This window comes from Diospyros lotus, chromosome 5, assembly GCF_014633365.1.
Source record: "Diospyros lotus cultivar Yz01 chromosome 5, ASM1463336v1, whole genome shotgun sequence".
Taxonomy (NCBI): Eukaryota; Viridiplantae; Streptophyta; class Magnoliopsida; order Ericales; family Ebenaceae; genus Diospyros; species Diospyros lotus.
Window position 1 is genome coordinate 3,346,370 of NC_068342.1, and position 22,431 is coordinate 3,368,800.

General features: G+C 35.9%; 2 protein-coding genes across 5 annotated transcripts in view; one reads left to right on the plus strand and one right to left on the minus strand.

The window, feature by feature from the left end:
* LOC127802015 (mitochondrial Rho GTPase 1-like) overlaps positions 1-2,065 on the minus strand; it is a 42,008-nt gene extending 39,943 nt beyond the window's left edge. For all 4 annotated transcript variants that reach the window (XR_008023252.1, XR_008023250.1, XR_008023251.1 and 1 more), the window contains exons 1-5: positions 1,859-2,065; positions 1,427-1,652; positions 1,140-1,272; positions 709-858; positions 142-318 (exon numbers count right to left, since the gene is read on the minus strand). Coding sequence is in view for 1 of the 4 variants with exons in the window: in XM_052337635.1 (XP_052193595.1) it covers positions 142-318; positions 709-858; positions 1,140-1,272; positions 1,427-1,647 (681 nt within the window). In the remaining 3 variants the exon portion in view is untranslated. The remainder of the gene's footprint in view (positions 1-141; positions 319-708; positions 859-1,139; positions 1,273-1,426; positions 1,653-1,858) is intronic.
* A 7,354-nt stretch (positions 2,066-9,419) lies between these two features.
* LOC127802785 (uncharacterized) lies at positions 9,420-20,050 on the plus strand. Its single transcript, XM_052338806.1, has 6 exons — positions 9,420-9,622; positions 9,715-9,757; positions 9,840-9,920; positions 17,593-17,779; positions 18,481-18,748; positions 19,673-20,050. The coding sequence occupies exons 1-6, from the start codon at positions 9,566-9,568 to the stop codon at positions 19,877-19,879; spliced, it is 843 nt and encodes a 280-aa protein (XP_052194766.1). The 5' UTR covers positions 9,420-9,565; the 3' UTR covers positions 19,880-20,050.
* The last annotated feature ends 2,381 nt before the right edge of the window (positions 20,051-22,431 follow it).

The following is a 22,431-nucleotide window of genomic DNA, read 5'->3' on the forward strand; positions in this document are numbered from 1 at the left end:
TACTTGGAATATAATGAATTAGGTGGAACAGAGAAAGGATAAAAAAAGACAAATTCAGTTGTAAGATAGTATTTCACAAACAGAATATAGATTCAGTGCATTCACATATATTAACATCTGTATGTAAAAGGAAAAGGAGACCTGAAAATCATTCAACTCTGCATCATTGAGTGTACCATCCCTGTCATGATCACAGAGAATGAATATCCGTTTTAAAGCTCTCACGCACCGTGGCTTTAGAGTTTGCGCTTCCTGATCGAATAAAGGAGCTGTCGGATGAAGAACTGCCTTTTGAGCATAGAAGAAAACTTCAGGGATCTGCAAGTAGAGAAATGCAACTAGCTTATGACAAGCCAAAAATATATGACACCAATCCAAACAGACTGATGCAAGCATACCAACCATGTGTCACCCAATAAATTAGTTGGATGACTCGTAACAGAAAGGAATTTGACCCTGCTGTGATATCTTGGAAAACACATCAAGAGGCACAGATTTGCAACAAAATGTGTTAATTGAACTCCAAATAACTTAAAAGACCCATCTAAGCATATTATAGGCTATATATAAGAAAACCATTCTCCAACAAAGTAGCGAGCAAGATAATAGTATTTCAAATTAAAGAAGTAAAAGAATGGTTAATTTAAGCAATAACTTAACAATGAGAAACTGAAAACAAGTAGATGAAAAAAAGGAATAAAAATAAACCTGAATATGTTTAAATGCTGAACACTCCATACAAGTTTCAATCTCCTTAAACTGCTGCATTATTGGTGACATCACCTGCTCCAAAATCACTGGATCCTGGTCATCTCTCAAATCTAGCTTGCAACCAACCACTATCACGGGCACCTTTACCTGCTCAAACATATTCAATCTATGTTAAAAAGAATGTAATAAGAAAATGAGACGACAGAAGTTATAAGCCAACACTTTTAAGCTTGCTTTTCAAAATGGTCATTGCATATTTACCAGCTCAAACAAGTTAATCTACAGTAAAAATAATGTGGAAAGAATATGAGAAGATTAAATCATAATTCAACACTCTTCAGCTTGTTCTTCAAAATGGTCTTGATATCAATAAATACTTCAACAGAGCAAACTGCTGTTTGCTAACCCAACTTTAATGAAGCACAAACCTCTAATCTACGAAGTTCGGGGAGCCAAAAAGTACTCAACCGGTCAAGGGTGGCAGGCTGATCACAGGCATAAGTAAGCACAACAGCATCCGCTCGCTTCAGTTCCTCGGCCAGTCTACCTCTGTTCTCCAAACTGAGAACAACAATATCGCTGAACTATTCAGTTTTGAGCTTAAAAAAATACTAAAATTGTGACAGAGAAAATTAATCCCTAGGTTAGGAACCATGGCATATTCGCGCGCATACAAATCCAACGTACATTTTAGTATAAAGTGGCAGAGAAAGACCTAGAAGAAGTATCGAGAATTGTGACAGGGACTCGATCGGGGAACATGTCAACGGGCAACCTGGTGGGTGGCAACACAGGGGGGACGTTGGTCGGAAAAGTATCGGCAGCAGCGGTAACAATCAAGCTCGATTTCCCTGTGCCGGAGTCACCGGCGACAACGATACGCACGCTACTATTGCCGCCGGAGTTTGCCTTAGCAGCTGCGCCGCCTCCCGCCATTCACACTGCACAATTATCCAAAACGCTAATTGCACAAAACACATACATAAATGGATATACATCAAATATGCAGAGCAATTTGCAGTTGATTCGGTTGCGAAAAAACCTAGGAATTGAAAGTGAAAAATCATATGGGAGAACTGGACGTGTATACATACTTTGAAACAATGAACATGTATAGATGTGCGATTATCGGAGTGATGTATCTCACCTTGTTGTTGGAGATTAAGAACCCTAGATACGGAGGTGACAGTAGAGTTGGAGGGGGATGATGCTTCGGAATGAAGATTCCAGGAGTGGCGAGGAGTGAACGTTCTTGCCTTCTTGGACCCTTCGAGTGGGGGCTCAGACCCGTGTCGCAGAGTTATAACGAATAGCGTGAGCGCTCCACTTGATCAACGGCTTCGATGCTGCAGAGGATAATGGCGTTGTCAAACGGGTCGTCCCTATCACCTTTTATAGGAATTTTAATGGAGAGTGTAAGGAAAGTGTAAGGCTTAAATATATGACCATGCAATTTGTTGAGCCTACATCTTCAAGTACACACGTGTGTAAATGGTTAAAATAGTTTTTGCATTTAATCGTCTTGTCTCATTATCTATTGTTTAGAGTGAGAGGTATTTTAATAATATATTTCATCATCTTTTTGTATTAGATTAGATTTATTTTTATTATTTTAATTATATTGTATAATTCAATGTGTAACAAGAAGATAAATAATATTTTTCTTAAATATAATCATTGGAATAGATTACGTTTATCTAATCGATCTTCTTGGACACATTTGTTATATGGCTATGATAAAAAAACAAGAACTTTGAGCATGATTAAAACCACCATTTTGATGTCAAGGAGGATTATAATCGTCAATCGTACTCAAACATATTGATTATATTGAATATTTTTATTATATAATTATAATAAAATATATAAATTTTTAAATCATTGTTAATACAATAAATGCTATGGAGAATATAATAGTTAAAAGTAGTTATTTTTAACATGCTCATAACAAACTTATGATAAAAAAAGCATGAACTCTAAACATAGTTCACAACAAAATTTATCAAGCAATAAAAAAAAAAAAACTTAATCAATAATCGTTATGTCAAGTATGATTATAATTATCAAATAAATTGTTTTGAAAACACCTATCGTTGAGTTTTAATGAAATGTGTGCATTGTAAATGTGATTAATGTTTCACAAGACATAGGTCGAGCGATTGAATGAACAATACGTTGATATCAATCTGGTAGGTTATGAGTTTGATCTTTATCTAACTCAAAAGCTAAAGGCCCAATCTGTTATTTATATTTTTTGGTGTAATTAAGGGTATGAGCATCGAAATCACACCAGAACAATCATCTCAAATGTGAACAATGATCTCAATGTTATGGAATATTATAATTGTCAAACGAATCCTGTTTAATACCTTATCCCAAAGTTATGACAAAAAAACATAAGTTATAAATGTGATTATTAGTCTTGATGTAGGAAAAAAAATTATTAAATAGAATACACTATCACCTTATAAACACGCATATATTTTATGAACACGCATATATTTTATGTTTGTCAAAATATAATAACATAAATAAAATATATAATATGTTACATGTCAATAAAATAAATATTATAAGTTATAATAATATTATATATAATTTAATAATTAACATATATATTATAAACATATACATATTAAATAAAATAAAATACATAATATATTAAGTTCTTATTTTGATTTTTTACATAAAATCTGAAAGGGTAATTTTATCCGAAAAATTTGGTTTCATTTTTCCATAAATTTTACTTTTCCACCTCTTTTAGTAAGTGTTGTGACATGGATACAATAATAAATTTGTAAAATGGAAACGTCATCTTCAAACCGCCCGAGCTTGCAAAAATAAGAAAATAGTCAGAGGGTACGGGGAGGCCTTGCACAAACACTCTGACGCTTCAGTTAGATATTGAATATAATGAAAGAAATGATATTTAAATAGTATCAAAAACCTCTCCCTTTTAGGAATGAATGACTTATTATTTATAGAAAAATATGAAATGATTCAAAATGTAACAAAATTGCAGATAATGCTTATCTTGATAGATGATGCTCTTCTTGGAATATTCAAAAGAATTTTTAAATGTCGAACTTATCATGTTTGCGCGTTTTGTGTGAGACCCCCCGCATATGGGAAATTTATGCCTTTTAGCCCAAAAATACATTTTGAGCTTTTGGGCTTGACCCTTTAATGGACTTTTACCTATGACACAACAATTGCTTCCCACTATTGCCTTTGACTGCAAGGCAAAATGAAGAGTACACTAACTATGCTTTACCGCTGTCGGGCTACTCGCAGGACAACGGTTTTATTTTCTCCTTATTGACGGGCTATGCGCAAGACAATAGGCATTTTGCTCTTACCTTATTATCAGGCTACTAGCGAGACAATATGCTTGTTTTCCTTCATTGTCCGGCTATGTGCGAGATAATAGATTTGTTGTTTTTTCTCTCGTTGCCGGGCTATGTGCAGGGTAACGGGTCTTTTGATTTTTGCCATAATATTGCGGCTCCCTAGTTTCGTGTGTATATACTTGCTGAAATATTTGTGGGCGACATTTGTAATTCGAAATAATATCAATATTTTATTTTCACGGTTCGGTATACCATCTACATTCGCAATCCGAGAGTATTTTGTTTTCACGGTTCGACGTAACGCCTATGTCCGTACTGAGAGAGAATATTTATATTTTATTTTCGCGGTTCAATGTACTACTTACATCTGCAATTAAAGAATAATAATATTTTATTTTCACGGTTCGACATAACGTCTACATCCGCAGTTAAAGAATAACAATATTTTGTTTTTGCTGTTCGGCACAACACCTACGTCCGCAATTAAATAATAACAATCTTTTTATTTTCGCGGTTCGACATAACGTCTATATCCGTAATTAAAGAATAATCATATTTTATTTTTACGGTTTGACATAACGTCTATATCCGCAATTAAAGAATAATATTATTTTATTTTCACGGTTCGACATGACGCCTATGTCCGGAATTAAACAATATTTTGTTCTCACACTTCAACATAACGGCTATATCCGTATGTGTTCGGGGCGAGTCTTTCGTCCACTCATGTTTATTGACCCCAAAACATTTTTACATAATTAATTAAAATTTAAACCAATGGTATGAGCATAAAGAAATTAATTAAACTGGAAAGAGGAAGAAAAAATTTCATGCCAGATCTGGAATAGATCTGGGTACCGAATCTTGCTGCTGCTTCTCACTTGCTTGCCCGCGTTGCCTTCTGTCTGGCTGTTGTGGCGTGATCTACCTTGCTTCTTCCTCTCTTGCTTTCTAAATTTACATCATTTTTTCTAGAGAAATGCTTCCTCCAACAGTTATCATAATAATACAATATGTATGCATATGTACATATTTATGTAATACAACACAATGGCATAGGCATCTTTTTGGAAGCTTTTCTCAATATATTATAATATGAATGCATATGTATATGATATGTATATATGTCCGTGTGATACAAAATAATGACAAAATTACTTCTTTCTTTTTTGTGATTCTATTTTTTGCCCATCTAGTTTCCACAGGAAGCTTCTCATAACACACATAAATCTTTATGCCATTTTGTTTTCAATTATTTTTTATTTTTGCATAAAATAATAATTGAAAAATGAAACGATGGCAAGTGCGAAAAATATTAAAGGAATTAACGTACTGTTAATGAGATTATCGTACACGTATAATGCCTTATTTTCCAATTGATTTGATTTGGCTTCATGTGACTTGAAATTGTGTGAGAGCCATTATAGTATTAATAGGCTTTTTGGATGTTTCTCACAAACGGCGCCAATTGTTGTGACTTGGATACAACAATAAATTTGTAGAATGGAAATGTCGTTTTCAAGCCGATTGAGCCTGCAAAAATAAGAAAATAGTCAGAAGGCGCGGGGAGGTCCCCGCGCAAACACTCTGACGCTTCAATTAGATATTGAATATAATGAAAAAAACGGTATCGAAATAGTATCAAAGACCTCTACCTTTTAGGAATGAATGACTCGTTATTTATAGAAAAATATGAAATGATTCAAAATGTAATAGAATTGTATATAATGCTTATCTTGATAGATGGTGCTTATCTTATCCTTTTTAGGAATATAATTTATTAGGGATAATACTTATCCAAATATTTCATAACCATTTTAGAATTTAGAATTCGCTGTGGATAATTATTTATCATCTTCTTGGAATATTCAAAATGATTTTTAAATGTCGGACTTATCATATTTGCGCACTTTGTGTGGGACCCCCCGCATATGGAAAATTTATGCCTTTTAGCCCAAAAAGACATTTTGGGCTTTTGGGCTTGACCTTTTAATGGGCTTTTACCTATGACTCAACAATTGCTCCCTATTCTCGCATTTGGCTGCAAGGCAAAGGGAATAGTACACTAACTATGCCTCACCGCTGTTGGACTACTCGCAAGACAACGATTTTATTTTCTCTTTATTGCCAGGCTATGCGTAGGACAATAGGCCTTTTGCTCTTACCTTATTATCAGGCTACTAGCGAGACAATATGCTTGTTTTCCTTCATTATCGGGCTATGTGCGGGATAATAGATTTGTTGTTTTTCTCTCGTTACCAGGCTATGTGCAGGGTAACGAGTCTTTTGATTTTTGCCATAATATTGCGGCTCCCCAGTTTCGTGTGTATATACTTGCTGGAATATTTGTGGGCGATATCTGTAATTCAAAATAATATCAATATTTTATTTTCGCGGTTTGGCATACCACCTACATCCGCAATCTGAGAGTATTTTATTTTCGTGATTCGACGTAACACCTACGTCCGCACTGAGAGAGAATATTTATATTTTGTTTTCGCGGTTCGACGTACTACTTACATCCGCAATTAAAGAATAATAATATTTTATTTTCATGATTCGACATAACGTCTACATCCGTAGTTAAAGAATAACAATATTTTGTTTTCGTGGTTCGGCACAACGCCTACATCCGTAATTAAATAATAACAATATTTTTATTTTCGCGGTTCGACATAACGTCTACATCCGCAATTAAAGAATAATAATATTTTATTTTTACAATTCGACATAATGTCTACATCCGCAATTAAAGAATAATAATATTTTATTTTCACGATTCGACATGACGCCTACGTCCACAATTAAACAATATTTTGTTCTCGCAGTTCAGCATAACGGTTATATCCGTATGTGTTCAGAGCGAGTTTTTCGTCCACTCATGTTTATTGACCCCCAAACATTTTTACATAATTAATTAAAATTTAAATCAATGGTATGAGCATAAAGAAATTAATTAAACTGGAAAGAGGAAGAACAAATTTCATGCCAGATCTGGAATAGATCCAGGTACCGAATTTTCCTGTTGCTTCTCACCTGCTCGCCCACGTTGCCTTCTGCCTGGCTGTTGTGGCGTGATCTGCCTTGCTTCTTCCTCCCTTACTTTTTGAATTTACATCATTTTTTCCAGAGAAATGCTTCCTCTAATAGTTCGCATAATAATACAATATGTATGCATATGTACATATTTATGTAATACAATACAATGACATAGGCATCTTTTTGGAAGCTTTTTTCAATATATTATAATATGAATGCATATGTATATGATATGTATATATGTGCGTGTGATACAAAATAATGACAGAATTACTTCTTTCTTTTTTGTGATTCTATTTTCTGCAAAATTGCCCGGGAAGCCTCTCATAACACACATAAATCTTTATGCCATTTTGTTTTCAATTATTTTTTCTTTTTGCATAAAATAATAATTGAAAAATGAAATGATGGCAAGTGCGAAAAATATTAAAGGAATTAACGTACCGTTAATGAGATTATCGTACACGTGTAATGCTTTATTTTCCAATTGATTTGATTTGGCTTCATGCGACTTGAGATTGTGTGAGAGTCGTTGTAGTATTAATAGGCTTTTTGGACGTTTCCCACAGACGGCGTTAATTGTTGTGACATGGATACAATAATAAATTTATAGAATGGAAACGTCGTCTTCAAGTCGCCTGAGCCTGCAAAAATAAGAAAATAGTCAGAGGACGTGGGGAGGTCCCCGCGCAAACACTCTGACGCTTCAGTTAGATATTGAATATAATGAAAGAAACGGTATTGAAATAGTATCAAAGACCTCTCCCTTTTAGGAATGAATGATTCGTTATTTATAGAAAAATATGAAATGATTCAAAATGTAACAGAATTGCAGATAATGCTTATCTTGATAGATGATGTTTATCTTATCATTTTTAGGGATATAATTTATTAGGGATAATACTTATCCAAATATTTCATAACCATTTTAGAATTTAGAATTCGCTGTGGATAATTATCTATCATCTTCTTGGAATATTCAAAAGGATTTTTAAATGTCGGACTTATCATGTTTGCGCGCTTTGTGTGGGACCCTTCATATATGGGAAATTTATGCCTTTTAGCCCAAAAAGACATTTTGGGCTTTTGGACTTACTTGACCATTTGATGGGCTTTTACCAAAGGCAATAGTGGGGAGCCATTGTTGTGTCATAGGTAAAAGCTCATTAAAGGGTCAAGTAAGTCCAAAAGCCCAAAATGTCTTTTTGGGCTAAAAGGTATAAATTTTCCATATGCGGGGGTCCCACACAAAGCCCGCAAACACGATAAGTCCGACATTTAAAAATCCTTTCAAATATTCCAAGAAAAGGATAGATAATTATCCATAGTGAAATTTAATTCTAAAATGATTATGAAATATTTGGATAAACATTATCCTTAATAAATTCTATCCTTAAAAAGAATAAGATAAACATCATCTATTAATATAAGCGTTATCTGCAATTTTGTTACATTTTAAATCTTTATATATTTCTCTATAAATAGGTAGTTATGCATTCCTGAAAGGGAAGAGGTCTTTGATACTTTTTCAATACCATTTCTTTCATTATATTCAATATCTAATTGAAGCGTCGAAGTGTTTACGCGGGGACCTCCCCGCTCCCTCTGACTGTTTTCTTATTTTTGTAGGCTCAGGCGGCTTAAAGACGGCGTTTCCATTTTACAAATTTATTATTGTATCCATGTCACAACAATTGGCGCCGTCTGTGGGAAACGTCAAAAAAGTCTATTAATACTACAACGGCTCTCACACAATTTCAAGTCGCATGAAACCAAATCAAATCAATTGGAAAAGAAGACATTACACGTATGTGATAATCGCATCAATGGCTCAGGCGATTTAAAGACGACGTTTTCATTTTACAAATTTATTATTGTATTCATATCACAACAGTAGGAATTACATTTTCACAAAAGCAATATGTGGTATACCAAAATTGAAAATATTATTCTTGTTAATAAAATTCTTAAAAATAATACTCTTTCCACTATCAAAAACCACTCATGTCACATAAGATACCTTAAAATTTTATAAATTACGTATATTCATTGATGATAGTGTAATTTTTATAATATGAAGAATACTTGTAGTTTAGTAAAGTGAGAAAATACATAATTTACCCTAAAATTTGTAAGAAAAAGGTCATTTAAGGAAAGCAGTAGTTAATATTGGTTAACAAAAGGGCGGGACGGGCATAACAAAAAGTTGTAGTTCGGGGATAAGTGAAAATGAGTGCAAATTTAAGGGTAGAAAGTGTAATTAAACCTTTGTGTATTGTGAATCGTTTGGCCAAGTTCCAAACAGAGCCAAGGATAGAATAGATGTATCACCGACCCGAAGGCGAAGAACCGGCAAAATAGAGATTGACTGAGAGAGAGAGGGGAAAGAGAGAAATTCCTCGTGCGTTGGGCTCCGGTGTCCACCTTCATCCTCACCAGAAATAATCAACCGAGGTTGACGAAAGATGATGTCCGGCAATTATACGGCGATCGACAGTCAAAAAGTCTCCGGATCTGTTCCTGTAATTCCTGCTCTGATTGTTCTCTTTCATTCTTTGTTGATTACCTTCCAGATCTTACATTTTATGCGCTCATCTTCTTCGTAATTTCGCAGGCGGTTTCGGATTCAGCAGGTCACATCGCCGTTAAATTCAGCGGTAATTCCAACTATCAGGATCTGTTGTTGACAACAATTTTCTGGTTTATTTTTGAGACAAAATTTCTGTGCTATTTATGCAGATTCGAATCTCCAGACCTTTCCGCCTACAGGGCCGCAGGGGAAGATCGTTGGTGGCTCTGGGCCTCCTCGCGATGCGGATGGTGCGTACAATACATAAATATGCTTTACTCATTTATACCACAAAACACAGCACGAGAAGGTCCTTTTCATGGAAAGTAGTGCTTATTTTAGTGTAGAAGTCTTGTGCTGTTTGATTTGTGGGTTTCAAATTATGTGTGTGCGTTTTTTGTTTTTATGGGAGTTTGGGGGTGAGGTTATTGAAGATGCTGATACATAGTTTATCTCTTCCACAATTATATACATCACGATGACGATGGTTATGAAGTTTAAATTGGATGGTTTGGTTCGCAAAGAATTGCTAGGGCCTAATACTAGTGCCAGTATTAAGATAGATTGAGCTAGATCTAGGTAGGTGTCAAGGATATCTGAATTGTCAGATCAGATGAATTCATTAAGTTTTCCTGATTTGTTTGTTTGCTAGTTCAATTACCACAGTAATTTCAATGAAACGAGGTACAAGCCTGAGAAGTCTCATATGCTCCATTGAGACTGCTGCAATGTGTGCACTTCCTGTTATAGAACTTTCACAACTGAAGAGCCCAGGTGTGAAACAAAAGTGAACTGTCACAACCATGGCAGGGTAGTTGCCCACCAACTAATCAAGTAAAAACATGTCCTCTTCATTGCATTGCTTCAAATTGCTAAGGTTCTTGGTTGATGTTTCTGGTTCTCTTCGGCTTGGTTGAAGCATTTGCTAATTTCTCCAATTAAATTGTCAATCTTCTTATATAACAACTTACTCTTCCTTGTTAAAGAGGGAGTGGTTTTCATAGTGTCTAACTGTCTATTTTATCTCTTATCCGTGCAATATGAGGTTATTGGAGGATGGTGGTCCTCTCTTTTAGGCTCGCCAATTAACATCAGTCATTTGGGAGAGGGCTTCCCTCTGTTTTTACCCATGCTTGTAACTTAAATCCACTTGCTAGTGTGGATTCACTCCCCTCTATTTATTTATTTATTTAGGGGGGTGGGGGGAGAAGGACAATAATTTCAAGATTCCCAAAGCTTTGCACGGTTCAATTTTGGCATTTATGAAAGTTCAACTTCAACTTTACTAGTTCATTATGTTCTAAATAAAATCTGAAGGATTTAGGACTTTCATAATGTCATGTACCTAGGGTTGACCTAGGCTTTTGATAGGGAAAACAAATCTAGGGGGAATTAGACTGAAAAGGAGGGAAATGCAACAAGAAATGGGGAAGGATTATAGACAAAACAACAAGGGGAGATTAGAGAGAAATCAAAGGGATCAGGAGAGAGTTTAGAGGGAAATTGAGAGAGAATTGATGAGAGGGAAATGATTGAATTCAATTATCAATTCAAACATACATTCTCTAACTACCTTAGCTTATTTATAGGATGTTCCAACCTATCTAATTGAGAAGTATAACTATTCTCAGCAACCTAGTAATGCATGTAAGCTAACTACTATTATAATGACAAGTACAGCCTCGGGGATCCTTGGGGTTTTGACAATTCCCCCCTCCTTGAGAGAGTTCTTGTCCCCAAGAACTTACAATGATTGTGTTGCTATTTTTTCATCCAATACCAGCTCTCTCTACCTAGTTTATTCTTCTTTCTTTCTCCATCTAGGCCTATTCCTCTTTGCTCTTATGTTCTCATCAACTGGAACAAAACCACAGGTTGTTACCACAACTCGTACAATTGCAATCAAGGTTACATCTACCTCCAAGGTGTAATAGGCCATTTCCCTTGGGTCTGCAATAGCTACCCAATCAAGATTGTTGGTACTCGCGGTCTGGGGATCTAGTATGGTGCCAAAACTTGTCAATATGTCCACATCAAGTGCCTTTAATGAATTTAGCCACTCCCTATCATAGTTAGCAACTGAAACCTGCAAACCTAAAGCCTTCAAATGATGATCATTCTGAAATTCACACATCCGACCAATTACCACAAGAAATGTTAGTGATGGAACACAATCTTTGTTTACACATGTTTTGCTCATCTCATCATCTTCAATGTTGGTTGTTTTGAACCCAGAGGATTGTCTAACTAATTTTTCAGCTGCAATAGAAAAATGCTGAACAAGCATACTATCTTCCTTTAGTCTTAGGACCTCATCATCCTTATGAATAGTTTCCTTATAGCCAATATAAGACTGTTCCATCTGGATTGCCCGATTATAACTTCTTTGATTGCAGGTGGAGCGTCAAAGACTTGATCCAACCTAGAATCGCTGTCACATACATCACCACTCACAACCTGACCTGCTTTATAACCGGTTGCCCGATCAGAACTTCTTTGATTGCATGTAGAGCTTCAAAGACTTGATCCAACCTAGAATCATTGTCACATGCATCACCACTCACAGCTCCGACCTGCTTTATAATCATCTTATATAACAAATCAATGTTTAATTCCAAATTTGATTGTTCCTTCAAAATCTAAGGAAGGACTCCAGCACCAACATCCGCATAGATGGATGGTCCTTTCGTTGGATTTGCCTGATTCAATGCTATTCCATCAGCATCTTTTTCTTTCTGTTTGCCGAAATACTCCTGAGGTTCACTTTCAACAGTTTCCTCTAAGAATTATCTGTTACGGTCGTAGTTATCTGAAACATCTCCTCCTGACTTATAGAAAAATTCGGTTGGAATGTTGACCTGATACATTTGAGACAACATCACTACAAAATTCTGCATCTCTTCACATATCACACTGCCTTTTTCCTCGCGCATTCGGCTGTTTGCATCGTCAAACTTTTTTTTTCCATCGCCTTTCAACAGTCAAACCTGAATCAGGAGTAGGCGAAGTTGATGGTCATGGAACAAGTAGAATATGCTTCGGAACTAGCTTCTATGAGTCAACGAAATTCTACTAGGAACTGTCGATCTAGATCGTAGCTAGAATTCGCCTAGCTCGGCTTGCTGTCAAGATCGCTAGATTAGAATTGCCTTTGAGATTGCTCTGCTTCTTGTGACTTGATCTATCTCAACACCTGATTCGTCTCTGGATCAGCTTCACTAATCCCTCGTAGCGACCGTGAATTAGCTGTTCAAATTCCAGAATTTAGTTGTGAACCGTCAGAAGTTAGCTGAACTAAATTCGCTTTCCTTGATTGATTGTAAGAATGTTTGAAATCTCCGTCAAAACCTACTGCAACTTCCGAGCCAAGAGTTACTTCTCCCTTTCTCTGTTATGTCCATTATCATAGTTAATGATTGACTGCTCTGATACCAAATTGTCAATTGGTATCAAAACTAGTTAATTCTCGGCTGTTATTCCTTCAAATTTTAACAATAATTTCGATCCGACTTTTCCAAACGCCAAAGTAGAGCTAGGTGAATTTCTGGCAATACAGGCAAACTCTCGAGGTGCTTCAACAAAATCGATCGGGCAACATTGCCGATCCGATCTTGAAGGAACCAAGGACATATCGTAACCAAGCGGGCAAATACCTCTTGGTTCGAACTTGGAAGGTGAAGCAGAAGGTGTCTCGACTGCGATTTCTGTAATTCTTGGTTTGAACTTGAAGGTGAAGCAAGAGGTTGACTCTCGGCCACAAATTTAGGTAATTCTTTCTCGGAATTGAAGGGCGAAGCAGGGTCAAATGATTTTCAGCTTGAGTCAAGCAAATTCTACCGACTATATCAAAGTTGATCAACATAGGAGGCGGATTTAGAGTAGTTGATCACGAATTGGGACGTAGTACCATAAGGCGACTCTTAAAAGCAGTAGGCGATCCTAATCCAGAGTTCATCCTCATCCAACTCACTTCCTTGTGAATTCTGATCCATGGCGGATGCAACTCGGATGAGGAACTTTGAATCGCAGTTGCAACAATTCAATTCAACTATCTCATATTTGCAAACTGGGGTGGATTTAATATCGGTTGTCCCTAATCAGCCTAGTTTTCCTATGCCTAAATTAGAGATCCCCATGTTTGATGGGATCAATGCAAGGTGGTAGGTGAGGAGGTGCGAAAGGATGTTCAATTGGTATAATGTGCCGGAGAGGCTAAGGGTAGCATTGGCAGCTGCCTACTTCAATGATGTAGGGGATGCATGGTACCAGGGTTGGTTGAGGATAAGAGGAAATTGCTCGTAGGGTGAATTTGCAAAGAAGTTGCGTGAGAGATTTGGCTAACAAAACATGATGGATATAGTGGAAGAATTCAACAAACTCAAGCAGGAGGGTACGGTGCAGTCTTATCAACGTAGATTCAAAGAGTTGAAATCACTCATGCTCAACCACAACCCTCACCTATCTGAGGCATGCTTCGTCTCAAGTTTTATTAGTGGCTTAAGCGAGGAGTTGAGGCCTATGGTGAAAATGTTACAGCCTAGGATTGTTGAACAAGCAGCCGAGAGTGCCAGGCTGCAAGAGCTAATGGTGGAGGCCCTAATGAAGAAACATGAGCTCCAAACTGAAATTCATCCTGCAAACAATTCGCAACTGGAAGGAAATCCAAATCATAGGAATCATACTAACCTAATTCAGCCAAGTCTCTTTTGATGGAACAAAGGAGACAAGCATGACTGTGCTACTGGAGTGGAGAACAGTTTAGCCCAAGTCATAGGTGCATGAAGCAATTGTTATATATGGAAGGACAAGAGGATGAAAAAGAAGGAGTGCAGGTCGAGATTGGCTGAAGCAATGGATCAGTTGCTGCAAGTTCTTGGGGACAAGAACTCTCTCATGGAGGGGGGAATTGTCACGTTCCAAGGATATATTAGTAATAGATAATAGACGTATTCATTTTGTTTGTACTTGCTATTAGTTTGGGTTGAACGAGTTGTACTTAGAAGTAGCTTGCAATTATACCTGGAAGGCAACAACCTTCAGTTATACTTGGTTTAAATATTTGGCAGCCTTATTGGCACCAAATCAGTGCTATCTGGATTAGTATATAAGAGTATATAAGATTGATCCAATATAATTCATAGGCATGAATGAATACATTTGAAATATTTCTAATTTCTTCCCTAAATTCTCTCCATCTCTCTTGATCTTTCCCTCCCTCACTTTATGTCCTTCTAATTCTCCCTACATTTATGCCAAATTTCCTCCTCATTCTTCCCCAAATTCTTACCAATTGGTGAGAGACCCCTGTTAGATCCCTGGGATCTAACACATAAGAGGCCTCAACATCCACAAAAATCTTAGCATACATGAGCATCCCTTTAGATGCACGAACATTTTGAGGTGTCATGCGAGTATTGGAGACCTTTTGATGGACACTTTCAAGTGAATGTTGGACAATCCTCCTTGGCCTATTATTTCATTATTTTTGTAGAATGACAATTTGAGATACCACCATTTATAGATTAAGAATTAGTTGGATATCAGTTGAGAATTAATAAACAATTTGGATTTATATCAACAAGTCCTTGTTCCTTACCTTCTTTAACTTCAAGAACGTTGTCCAAACTTTTGACTTATCTATTAATAGAGTTCTCTAAATTGCATTTGGAATTAAAATGATGAAATAGTATTTTCTTTTTTTTTTTTTGGTGTGGAAAGAGGGTGAGCCTTAGTAGCAATTGTAAGGTTGCTCCTTTGTGATTGAGAGGTCATCTATTCAATTTGTGGGAACAGCCTCTTTGCAAAGCAAGGGCAATGTTGCATATAAAAATGAATTGCAAATTGGGGAACCTTGTGCACTAGGGATGACTATTTTTTTTAATTGTGAATTGAAAATAATGACATAAATATTGTTATTTTCAGATATGTATAACACATATAAATTATTCTTTATTTATTAATGTATTATCATATCCTATCTTGTTTGGAAGTTGTGTGTTGGGGTGTATTTGCATGGATGTATATTAAGAAACAAATGGGTCTGAATGAAACTAGAAGAAAGGAAAAGAACCTTTGATGTGTATGTGAAAATATCCTTCAATACACATTTATAAATAGTACCAACCATTTGATATCTTTACGGTTTAACTATGCTCTTCCTCTCATTTCTATGCTTTTTGTGGGAGATAGGAATCGAATGGAAAAGAGTGGAATAGAATGTAAAATGTTTTCTCCATGTATCGGAGAGCAGGGGGTGAAAGTAAAATAAAGTAATGTAAAATATAATTAATGCCTTCTTAATGGAAATGTAGTGTTTTGTTAAGGAAAAATTGAACATAAAATTATTGAGATTAATGTTGTCAATACAAAAAAAAAAAAAAAAGTTTTCCATTAATTCTCTTCCGTTTTAGGGTAGACAAAAAAAAAAAAAAAAGGGCTTTAGAAGTAACTAGATGGAAAGTTTTCCATCCATTTTCTTTCCATCATTTTTCTTTCTCCCAAATGGGGAGAACTCCCTTCCACCCATTTCCATTCATTTATTTCTATTCCAACCCCCTCTAGGAATTTTAGTAACTGTGTTGTTGAGGGTGATAGTTTTTTTTTTTTTTTAAAACTTGTAGTGCGATTTAATGGTTGTTAGAAAAAGTTGTGGTTTGAAGTAAAAAATTCTTTCATTGGATACTTCATAAGAGGGTTTGAGTTGTGGAAATAGCCTCTTTGTAAAGTAAGGGCAAGACTGCAAACAAAAAATGAACTTCTCTCGACCCTTGCAATGTAGGAGTTTTTGTGCATTGGATAGGCCTTTTTAGGAACGGTAATGTTGGAGAATTTACAAGCTCCACTCGCTTATTCTTGGAAGTCCAATTTTTTCCCCTTTACATGTATATTTCTGTTGTTAGTGCCCATTGGCATTCCTTTTTCAATTCAAACAAGAGTGTAGGGTTGTTATTCCTATGGTTATCTTTGGATATTGTTTTCCCTTTTAATGTAATTATAATATGAAGTGTATGGGCCTAATTGAAACAAAAGAGGGAGTGAACACTAAGCTTGAGTTGTGGAGAAATAATTTAGAATCTAAGGGATTTAAATTAAGTAGAAGGAAAACATAATATATGGAATGTAAATTTAATAAGAATGCAAGAATGGAGAATGTTATAATAAAATTGGAAGACTAAATCATACAAAAAAAGGACAATTTTTGATATTTGGGATCAATTATTCAAAAAGATGGAGAAATTTACGAGGATGTCATGCATAGAATTAAGGCAAGTTGGCTAAAATGGAGAAATGCATCGAGAGTGTTATGTGATGGTAAAATCCCATTAAAACTGAAAGAAAAATTCTATAGGACAGTTATAAGATCAGTTTTGTTGTATGGTTTAGAATGTTGGGCAGTCAAATACCAGTATGAGCAAAAGATGAGCCTAGCGGAGATGAGGATGCTAAGATAGATGTGTGACCATACAAGAAAAGATAAAATTAGAAATGAGGTTATTCGTAATAAAGTAGGAGTAGTGCCAATCGAGGAAAAGATGAGAGAGACTAGACTAAGATGGTTTAATCATGTGAGAAAAAGAGTAAGAGACACTTCTGTCAGGAGAGTTGATGACATGAAATAATTAATCAAAAAAAGAGATAAAGGCAGATCCAAGAAGACTTTGAGAGAGATATTAAAGTTTGATATGAAGTGTATGGACCTAAATGAAGATATGACAAAAGATAGAAATAGATAGAAGTTTAGAATTCATATAGCCGACTCCACATAGTGGGATAAAGGCTGGATATATTGTTGTTGTTGTTGTTGATTCATTTTGTGCATGGGGGGACCACTTTGCCGCCACTTTTTCAATATATTTTGTGATGAAAAAAACAAAATAAGAGCAGAAAATTAATATTTTTATATCCATATATAAATTACTGCAGATACATTCTCAAAATCGGCATTTGGCTCTGAAGAACCACAGCCAAGCAGCTGGTTTCAAGCATTAACAATTGGATATTACAAGCCTTTCTTTGATATCGATACCTCAGATGTCCTGGAGAGGATAAAGGATTCACTTTTTCCATTTAAAGGAAGCTTCTCTGAGAAAACTGCCGACAACCCGGATTTGTAAGTTGTATTGCTGGGATAAGATTATATTTTCTATGTGACCAGATAGATTTCTGAACTAATCATTGTGAAGATTTCCTTTTGTTTGGATTTTTTTTTTTGATTTCCTCTTCATGAATCTGACAACTGAACTTATGGTTAATTGAATTTTGTATATTGCCTTGATTGAACTTATGGAAATTAAATGGCATATTCTACTAGTTCTGTAATTGGTGTGTTTTTTCAATTATGATAATATCTAAGTTGGTATAGTAATAGCAAGTTGGATCCACACGTAGATGTTACGAGTTGTACATTTCATTCATGCATTTAAAACTAGGTGACATCAATGGCACCTACTTCAAACTTCACCTAGGATAACCCTTTATTTTAGTTCTGATTGGGCAAAAAGTGACAAATTTTAGGTTTAAGACAATGCCATTGTTTCAGTCTTCACAAGTGCTAATAAACAGAAATGACAATTTCTTTTCTTGATCTCACATCCCATCTAGTGGTGATCTGTCATTGAGGTTCTAAAACATGAGAGTTTTAATCATAGTACAATGAGAATCGGATTCTGTTATCTGCATACTTTAAGGCTTTGTAATCATAATACAAAGTGAAGCCTACCATTTCATGTTCATGGTTGTATTCTGTTATTTTTGCCTTTCCATCTTTATTGCTAACATGTTAATCTAAACTTATTTTTGTTTGCTGGCCAGGTATGGACCATTCTGGATCTGTACAACCTTAATTTTTGTAGCAGCTTCAATCAGTACATTTGTCACTTATGTGGCACACAAGATTCAGAAAAAAGACTGGGTTTATGACATAAACCTGGTGACTTGGTCTGCTGGTTTGTTCTATGGTTACGTCACTGTTGTTCCTATTTGCTTGTATCTAATCCTCAAGTACTTCTCTGTTCCCTCTGGCCTTGTTCAGCTGTTCTGCCTCTACGGTTACTCTCTGTTTATCTTCATTCCTGCTTTGGTAAGTTTGATCACTCTTAATCTTTTGCTTTTTGCTTCTTAGACATGTCTAACTTGCGTGCCTATTGAGGTTGGTGGGTGGTGTTATTTTGTATGCTATTACCTAAATTCATATAAGCCAACCTGTATACTTTTCTCTGCTTGCAGCTTGCTTGTGTTATTAATTTGTCCCAGTCAATTAGGTGACCTATCTATGAGCAGATTTTTCCTGTGTTATGTTAGACTGTTCTAAATTTGGAAGTAAATATTTGTACACTTGACCTTGACCTTTATGTGCTCAACATGTCTTGTTGAGTATTGTACCCAACAAGTATGCGTAAGCATTATCATTCCTTGCACTACTGTCTCATTTTATGCATAACTATTTATTTAGCTTATAAACCCGCTTTACTTTGTACAGTAAAAGAATCACTTAAGAATATGAAATTATGTTGGTATCGGTTGTCCTTGAAAATGAGAGAGATATTTTGCACTTAAAACACACGCTCTTACCCTACCCCATGAGGTTTTCCCTTTCTAATTGGTGGTAAATGTTAGGGGTGGAAAGTAGTTTTTTTGTGTGTGTTTCTTTCTTTCTTGTTTGGGATTTGGGGGGGGGGGGGGGGGGGGGGTAATAAATTTACTTCTCAGATTGATTAATGCTTAGTTGATTATGATGCTTGAAATGTAGTGACCAGTTCTCTGATTCAATTACATATAGTCATTGGTGAATGTTTACACATTGGTTGAGTGCGTGCCCATGTCTCTGATTGAAGGTTATGATCAAAATGTAAATGTATGGTCATTGGTGAATGTTTACACATTGGTTGAGTGCATGCCCGTGTCTCTGATTGAAGGTTCTTATAACCTATTATATGTGTTCTTGTGGACTTAGAGATAGGTACTTGTTGCTGAAAATTCTACATCCATTGGTTTTTTGTTGCAGTGTTTATCTGTCATTCCCTTGGATTTGTTTAGATGGGTAGTTGCTGGAGTAGCGGGTTTCATGTCAGCGACCTTTGTTGCACTCAATCTCCGAAACCACATCAGGTCGGCAGGTGAAAGATGGTTCTTCATAGTGACCGGGATTTTCCTCTTGCAGGTAGCTCTGGCTATCGTGCTAAAGATTTGTCTGTTCACTATCTCCGTGTAATAATAATCTAGCATCACTGGTTCTGCCAAGAACTGCTATAGTAGACACAGAAAAGGGCTTTGTTGCCCTGTTGTTTGTCCCTATAAACTTGCACAGATGTATTCTCCTATCATTTGAAACTAACTATTCATTAATTTTTTGGGAATATAAACTTAAGATGACAATCCTCTACATGGCAATACTAGCTTGTTTAGCTCTTGTTGGATTTGCCTTTCACTTGAAAGGCTCACGTTTTTGAAATTATTGCCATACGGCTGAAACGGCCACCTAATGTGTTTGGTTTTATATTTTTAGCCAACCCATCTAGCAGGAGTAAGGTTTGATGTGTTCTTATTATGGATTGATTTATAGCTGTAAACTGCATCTATTTTTATCATTGAAAGGGAAGCGTTAACCGGTTCTAGACAGAACTGAATTCAGCGACTGCTTCTAATGTTGTCTGGGCAACCCAGCGCACAGGCTTTGGTGTTTTACCTCTACAGGTTCTTCCAAGTCATATTCTGGGGGTGGGGCTGTTTTTCCCCCAATTGAGACCCCAAATTTCCAACTATGTGATGATTAGTAGGCATTTCTTTTTGGACTTATTCTGGACGATCATGATGCTTAACAGTTAGTTAATTTTCAGCTTGATCATTTAGCAGAGGAATTATATATTCCTTTTTGACTTTGCAGGTTATAATATATCTGGCATGATTTGGTATAAGATGTACCAGTAAAAGAACACGGTCTTGCTTCACCTTCTCTATATAAATTTTACCAAGTTTGTCTTTGATGTAATATTAATAGATTACACACTTAACCTTCTTTCACACACCAAGTTCTCAACCACAAGTAGTAGTATCAGTGATTCCATATTAGGCGCACCGTGCACATATATTGAATGATTCTTACACATAAATATAAGTGAGATATGGACACTTGATTTTCTAGTACTTGTCCTAGAAAATGGCAGCATGAGAAAGACTGGAGACTTTTTGGAAGCGAAAAGAGAAAGTTGAAGAACAGTTAAGAGATGGAGTCAAACCTTAGATCCCGAAAATGATGAGAGACTTTGGATTTGGGGAGACATAAAGCCCTCCGCCCTGCATTGTCTGTCAGATGCTACTGTATGTTTATTTTATATACCTATTTTTCATATTGGCTGTAAGCTCATCAAACATATAATTAATTATTTTTTTTGCTAAAAAAAATAAGAATTAAAAAATTATATTCAAGATTACTTTATCAAAAAAATTCGGTGAGATGGGAAAATTTATTATAATTAGTTAGGATTATATAACTTGCATCATTTAAATTTGTTAATTTTATGATCAGAGATCAAATCGTATAAACAGTAATAAAATTTGAACGAGATAATCAATTAGACAGTTGTAAGTGCACCCACAATGAATTTGTAACCATAAAAATGGCCTAGAAAAGGAATTGAAAAGGAAAGCACGAATTTGGCAGGGCATGTATAATATAAGACAAGGTGACAAAGGGCTAGGTGGATGGAGGGAGGGAAGTGTTACATCAAGTGGGGGCAGAACGAAGAAATAAGAAGATGAAGGCAAGACCTTAAACCATGGCTGGTGACATGAAGAGGGGCGACCAAGAGACAGCTTCACAACCACCCCCACAACCTCTCGCCGCCCACCTTGTTTCAATTTCATATTTCCTTTCTTGATGATTTTGACCATACACCAATGAAATGTAAATCAAATGTCCTTTTTCTTTTTCTAAATGATAACCCATAATAATGCATTCATGAGAATTTGAGTGATTGGTGATTATAAAAATATTATTGTTGTATCATTTTGATGTGAGATCATAAAAGCTTTTGCTTGTTTTTTAAATTTGGTTTTGAAGTTTCAGTTTTATCTATTGACATTCTTTTGTTTTTTTGTTTAAATGTTGCAATGTTTATTGTGGTCTAACTCCTGCAAAAACCATGGCCCAGGTTACTGGTCATGTGCTCGAAACATTATTGTTGACTGTTGACTAATGTGACAACTGTTGGGAATTAATCTTTGTGGGCTTAGAGATTAATATAGCATTCAAAAGTTTGAAAGATGTCTTGATAAAATTTACATTTTAAAATAATTCTAAAAACCAAACAAAAACCTGTCAAGTTTATTAGGTTATTTGTCCTTTTTATTAGGCTTCTTATGCACTTAGCCTCTTTGAAAATCCACCCATAAATAAACATCTCCTCTCTCTCTCTCTCTCTCTCTCTATCTCTTCTTCTTCTCTGAATTGTACAGATTGATTGGTGCAGTGAGGTGGGGAGAGGATGCTGCAAGCATCAAAGACAAAGAGGCAATTAATTGCTTACATGTTGGTGCTTTTGCTGAGCATTTCAGCAGTAGAAGAATCAGTCCTGGGAGCCAGATATCTTGATGAAGAGAAGCCGGCGCCGGCGCCGGAATTAGAGGTTACAGAGAAGCTACCGGAAATCAATACCGGAGGCTTGTTTGCAGCCACCAAAAGACAAGTACCCTCCTCCCCAAATCCTCTACACAACAGGTAACCGCCATCCGATTCCATAGCAGAGAGTGGAAAGAAGCTTAATT

Bases quoted from the DNA above. Each gene is read 5' to 3' on its own strand.
- LOC127802785 (XM_052338806.1), top strand. From the start codon at position 9,566: ATGATGTCCGGCAATTATACGGCGATCGACAGTCAAAAAGTCTCCGGA. The intron at 17,780-18,480 runs GTAAGTTGTATT...TTTGCTGGCCAG, and splicing joins ACTGCCGACAACCCGGATTT to GTATGGACCATTCTGGATCT. The intron at 18,749-19,672 runs GTAAGTTTGATC...TTTTTGTTGCAG, and splicing joins TTATCTTCATTCCTGCTTTG to TGTTTATCTGTCATTCCCTT.